We start from the raw sequence: 6605 nt of genomic DNA, 5'->3' as shown, positions 1-6605 counted from the left end.
ATCTTTATGTGGTTAATCAGGCGAATCAATTTAATAAATTATACAAAAATCAATATTCTTTTTTTTTATGTTGATTCATTGATACGTATATAACAAATAAAAAAAGCACACTTCAAGTTTAATTGGGTAATCAAAAAAGTCATCCATAGAATAATTGCTAATAAAATAATCGATAACTGCAGACCTAATATTGACAATACTGATAATGCTGTGCGTCCGCCCCAGGTATTTATTTCTAATGGCCAAATAAGATGGCTTAACCTTCTGACATCTTGAAATATAGCACCAATTAGTAGTTTGCAAAAACACAGTGAGGAGGATAATTGCATGCTTGACCCTCTGGCTTGAAACAGTCTACTCTGCAACCCAGACGCCACAGTGAAGGCTCCAGACAATTAACTTACCTCTGACTGTGCATGGCTTGAAACAGCCATACTGTATCTTGACAGTTCAGTAAATGGAACCTTTAGCAAACAGCACGTTTTTGCCACCGTAGTCCATACACTTAATTGCACTGTGGTGCTGGAAAACGTGCTCAAACATTTCACTTAGAAGCAGGGTTAGATTTCCTGGTGTGTGTGTGTGTGTGTGTGTGTGTTGGGAGGGGTGGCAGGGGGTTTGCACACTTGAATAAAAGTCAACAGCATGAGTGAAATACAATGTAAAAAAAATATTACAAATACATTTTAACCATAATTGTTACAAAACCCCTAACCCGCACCAAACGTGCACGGCTTATGTGCATAAAATTACCTCCGGGGTTAGGTTGGGGTCACGACTCGCGAGTGCCTGTGAAGACAATATAAAAGAGGAAACCAAAACTCATAAATTCTAGGTTTCATTTTATACCAGAACTTTGGAAACCTTTAGACTCTGTGTTAGCAAACTTGAATCTATTCTGGGCATGTCATAGTCGAGGTCAAGTTTGTACATCGGCTAATTTCGGGGAAGAGATTTGTTGTACTGGGACAAAGGAGGGGTCTAAGTACAGTCCCCTGGAGGACGACAGTCAACAATGTTTTATAGGGTTTAAATTCCTGTTCACCAACAAGTACGCAAGTGTGTAATTATTTTATAAATTAGACACAGAGAATTATACTTTGCAGACATGCTTTATTTATAAGTCATGCTATGCATCAACAGTCCAAATATGTTGAAATTGCTACTCTTGCATAATGGTCTGCTGTCATAATCATTCTTCACATGTCATGTATTAATTAATGTATAAAACTCTGTCTGTATAAAAAGGTGATGCAATGGATGCCAGTTTCTGAATAAATGGTAAATGGTGCATTTATATAGCGCTTTCATCAAAAGCGCTTTACATAGATTGTGCATTACAATCATCCATTCACACACACATTCATACACCGATGGTGGAGGAAACCATGCAAGGTACCAACCTGCACATCAGGAGCAATTAGGGGTTCAGTGTCTCGCTCAAGGACACACTGGGGGGGCCCGGGATCGAACTTCGGCTGCTCGGGAAGTTCGATCCGGCTGCTCTACCGCATCATTCAAAACCCTACACGGCTTGACACGCTGTGATTGGTCAGTGCACTTGTGCAGGGACGCACTGCGATTGGCCAGAAGCCACTTTTTTGGTTCATTATTTTTGCCCACGATTTTGTAACCCTTTTTTAGGGCAACGGACTGACCTCATGCTTCCTTAAATGCATGAGCGTCCAAGCCACTTCTTTTCACCTGACGGGGGAGTTTCCCCGGTTGGACGTATGTGGAAGGAACACGTTATTCCAACCAGTTTAAGAGACCAGGTTTACTGCATGTTTTTGTGAAGGTACCTACCCTAGGGAACATGCAAGTAGGCCAGTAGCCACTTTGAGAGGCAGTCGGGGCAAACACTCCCGCCAGAACATGATTTACTATTCTGTGCCTATTGGGTCGCAACTCCAATGGCGCTGAGTCGGCTCCATCGAACTTCGCAACTCAAGTTCCCTTGAGACCCCCTCGTGGTCAAAAACTATTCGACCAAAAAAACAGTCTGCAGTTGTTGTAGGTGAGATGCACTTCCACGTTGGCCACAGAAGCGGGGCGTGGTTATAAGCACAAGCCGTCTAAGATTTAGAATGTCGCTGCTCTACCGGCCACTCCACCCCTGAGCCACTGCCACCCCCTGAATAAAATAAATACCTGAATTGTCACCATATATCGCTGCGTTTTTCTTTTCTCATGTGGACACCCGTAGACAAATGTAAGAAAAGAAAGTGTGGATTTGTGAACACAAACATGAATTAGCATAAATGCTACACACACACACACACACACACACATACTCTGCGGTATGTTAATGTCCCGTGCTAAATATAGCAAAATTACTAGCTCAAAAATGTACTACTAAATAAAGAAATTTTTTTATAATAATAAAAAAGGGAAAAGAAATCTAATATAACTATAACTACAACTGCCCACATCATACATTTCACCATTAGTATTAAGATGCATCGTGAAGAATTTACTAGGATTATTTACACCTTAGAAAATTGCATAATAAGCATGTCTGTGTATCAAAAATGCCACGTGTAAATCAGATGTTTGTATCAATACAAATCCATATTATAGATTGATAACCAATAAAATCATACCTCATGCAGAATGTATCTTACAAGCCACATTTATATAATATTTCCTCTTACTTACAGTGAATCAAAAATACATTAAATACAAGTAAGAAACCAACATAAAAAAGACTAAAACATGAGATACTACTGGTCCGTGGTCAGACTTAAAACTGCATTAACTAACTTTCCTCTTCCACCCCGGATTTGAACCCGGAGTGGATCTTTTTTTTGTCAGATCCTGTGTCTAGGTGAGACATGACCTTTGACCTGTGTCTAGGTGAGACATGACCTTTGACACAATCTAAATGTCTCAAATAGAAGGGCAGGGAGACACAATACAACCACCGCAATTATATAAGTTATATTGTATTAACATACTCTACCATACAGATTGCATAAGGTATATTGTATTAACATACAGATTGGACAAAATTACATATTATTAATTAAAAAAGGTTACATAGTGCGGCTCTAATGAATAGAAGGTTGCATTCAAAAACACATTTTGAAATGGAAATACATTTCCATTATTCAACAATAAAAGATGGTGTAAGTGATTTTAGGGTTAAAACTCAATGTCTTTGGTTTAAAAGCGCTCTATTGTGATAGTAATCATTGTTATAGAGTGTTTGTTCAGTAACAAGAGTCTCTCCGTCTCTCCAGGTCTTTAATACACATAAAATACTTTTATTTAGGTGGGTTGCCATTTTCACCCAATCCGAAGAGATTGCTTCAATTTAGGTAGGGTTACTATCACAATATAGAGCCATTTAACACTTACTTAACCCCAAAACACCACTTACAGCACCTTTTCATGCATGTTTACATTCCAGTACTAAGCATCGTGAACAGTCCGCCTCTCTAATCTTTGCATAGTTGTAATAGTCTTGAATGTTGGAAGGAAGACAAAGAGGGCCAAGAGGCTAAACTAATTAAAGCCTAAGTTATGCATTGTCGTACGACGGGGCAGCGCGACAAAGTATGAACGGGAATTAATTGTACGTGTCGTAATAATACTCCCGTAGCCTGGGCTCCACGACAGCAAAGGAAGGCCTCTCTTCTGAGCTGGAACGGACAACATGTGTACAATTAGTGCCTGTTTGTTATAACGTGAATGCTGTGCTCAGCCATTAAAAGGCGAAAATACTGGCTCAACCGTCTGGGCACCTAGGCTGCCAAGCCAGCCAGATGGCGTGCCGCGGGTTCGACTCCCGAGCCCGACGGCCTTTGCCGCGTGTCACTCCCCATCTCTCTCCCCCTTTTCCTGTCGAATTACTGTACCCTTTCAATCAAAGGCAAAAAAATCTTAATAAAAACAAATCACACTCTTGTGAAGTGAGGGGCTCCCACTGTGGCTGATCGTCCCAGATCATTTCCACTGTCATACGGTCTAAAAAGTAAATTTCCTTCTCGTGCTTTAGTGGTGTTAATACGTGTTAATATATGAAACAAAATTACTTACAAGTTGTATTTATATCGACCATATGAGGTCTCACGTCGTTTACAATAAAGTCCATGGACTTGGCTGGCACGCGTTTTTTTTGTAAAAAGTGCTCTAAACAAACATTAAAAGTCCATAGACTTGGCTGCCACATGACGTAATTTCTGTAAGCGATGCATTGGAAAATGCCAGTTTGAAAGCGTCACTCACCTGTACGTCCAGCAGTTCTTCATGAGTTCGTATATCTCCTTTGGACTGTTGGATGGGGGGTCCAGCCGAAGGCCTTGTTCGAGCATCTCCATCACTTCTGTCCCCTTCTTGCCCTGTGGACATACAGTGATGAGGTCGTCACTGATGTCAACACCCAGAAAAGGTGGGATCTGGGACCCCTAGGGGGTCCTCAGAGTTACTACAGGGGAGAGAGGGAGGGAGGGAGGGGTGGTGGTGCTGCTGCTTTTTTTTAGGGGTGCTAGCCCCTCCTATGCCCAGCTTTCTGGGTTTGTGTAAACACAAACATTGAAGATAAAAGCGAAGACGGAAAAGTGAGCACTCAAATTGTGATCGGCCAGATTGAGTATGATGATGTATGATGAGCTCCTCACTTCACTTCACTTAACCACTTGAACCCTAGCATCTCTATTCTGTGGGGAACATTATCCGAAAATAATCTACAAGCTCACAACAGCTTGTTGAGCTTGTTGATCTGCTATCTTCGGCAAAAAGGTTTGGTGTAGAGGGAAAAAGAACAGACCAAGTACAGAGCCAAAGGTAAGTTTACCGAGGACTGAGAGTTTTAATGTACAATAATTCTACACTTGTATGGTGTCTGTCCATAAGAGTAGGCCTCCTACCTTGTATGGTGTCTGTCCATAAGAGTAGGCCTCCTACCTTGTATGGTTTCTGTCCATAAGAGAAGGCCTCCCACATCAGCACCCCAAAGCTCCAGACATCACTCTTGGTGGAGAACTCCAGGTAGTTCATACACTCTGGAGCGTACCATTTAATGGGCCACTTCCCATGGTGGGTCGGCTGGAACGGAGGAGGGCACACAAATCTGGGAGTCAGCAACTAAAAGCCTACAAAAACACGCACCAACACACTATTAAGCCGCATGAGCGTTGGATATTTCGAAAATAGCAGATTGACGCTTTGTGAGCTTGCAGATCGGCCATTTCCAAAAGAAATCTTGAGAAATAAAAGTGAAACATTTTGAATATGTTTTGAAACCTTTCAAGAGCACAAATCTGGTACAGGGGTTACCCTAACCCTAACCCGAAATACCTTTAGATGGTAGTCCGCGGACATGAAAATGGTTTGAGAACCAATATTAGGAAACAAGCCCAAATAAAGAAACTACATTTTAAAAACAAGCCCAAAAACCTGCAACAAAATTTGCAAGCGACATTACAGGAAAAACAAGCCCAAAGTCGCTTAAAACAATTTTGGACGAGTTTTAAGCAAAATCACAGATCGCCTAAAACAACTTTGGACGAGGTATTAGGTTATTACAGTATTAATCCATAATAGCCTATTTTATATGTACCGTATAGTAGCGTTCCACATCGCTAGGCAACGCTCTGCTCTGTGTTTTGGACCTCACCAAGATGGTCACTACATAGACTCCTGTAATGGCGGCGATCGTTAGCTGTGTTTTTCTTGGAATTGAGGCTCATATTGAGGTAATTGAACAAAACGTCGTTGTTAGGAGATCAATACAAAACTCTGCGGTAACTCGCGGTTACTATATTAGCGCTTATGATGAAAGAGAAAGTACCAATCTGGACATCAGCAATGGCTCTTTACTTCCAGTCAATTTGGGCTGAATTTCAGGGTTTTCAAAATAAAAGGAACCTTTTCTACGGCCGGCGGTGTAGGGACATTTGACTGAATCGCGGGTGTCAGTCAAAGTTGATAAGCAGACATGGCAACACTGGTTGTATACCTTGTAGATGTCCTGCCCCTCCTTCAGGGCCTTGGACAGACCAAAGTCACTGATCTTGGCGTAGTGCTGAGTTACCAGCAGGACATTCCTGGCCGCCAGGTCCCTGTGCACAAACTTGTTTTCCTCCAGGTACTTCATGCCCATGGACACCTGGTGCACCAGCTCCGTGATGTTCTTCACTGTTAGATGCCTGTACAGAACAATGATGGCCATCGTTAGGGATCCGCGATGAAGTGGTCAACGAGCAGGCAGAACAGACTCAGGTGCCAAGGAATCTGCGCTGGATGAAGTCTCTCCCACAAATCTCTTAAAAGGACCCCTGGCTAATAAGACAAATATGCCTTGATACATTATAAGTGCCCTCTATAATTCAAATCTAAAAATTAAAAACACCTTAAATAGTTTATTTATTTTAGAATTAGGTCATTTTTCACTCAATAGGAACAACTCCCGTCGCAACATTGATGATGTAATTTGTCCATCTGTGGTCCAGCCCTATGGAATATATGGAATGCATGTGCTAATAAATAGTATTTAAAATATTGCTTTGATGCTCATGTTATCCTTAGGAAGAATTAAGTTGTTGAGTGTAGCATTTTACGCTCTCAAGAGTTAAAGATCTAATAAGGGTCCATTTGGTTAC

At 41.5% G+C, this 6605-nt stretch overlaps 1 protein-coding gene across 1 annotated transcript in view; it reads right to left on the bottom strand.

Annotated features, from left to right (window-relative positions):
• Positions 1–1137: 1137 nt before the first annotated feature.
• Positions 1138–6605, bottom strand: part of syk (spleen tyrosine kinase) — a 28033-nt gene continuing 22565 nt past the window's right edge. Inside the window, exons 13-16 of the mRNA XM_079523872.1 lie at positions 5963–6152; positions 4909–5049; positions 4231–4343; positions 1138–3644 (exon numbers count right to left, since the gene is read on the bottom strand). Coding sequence (XP_079379998.1) covers positions 3572–3644; positions 4231–4343; positions 4909–5049; positions 5963–6152 — 517 coding nt within the window. The 3' untranslated portion in view covers positions 1138–3571. The remainder of the gene's footprint in view (positions 3645–4230; positions 4344–4908; positions 5050–5962; positions 6153–6605) is intronic.

Source organism: Electrona antarctica, assembly GCF_951216825.1.
Source record: "Electrona antarctica genome assembly, chromosome: 16".
NCBI lineage: Eukaryota > Metazoa > Chordata > Actinopteri > Myctophiformes > Myctophidae > Electrona > Electrona antarctica.
Note: the sequence above shows the minus strand (reverse complement) of the source record. Positions and strands in the feature narration are given on the sequence as shown.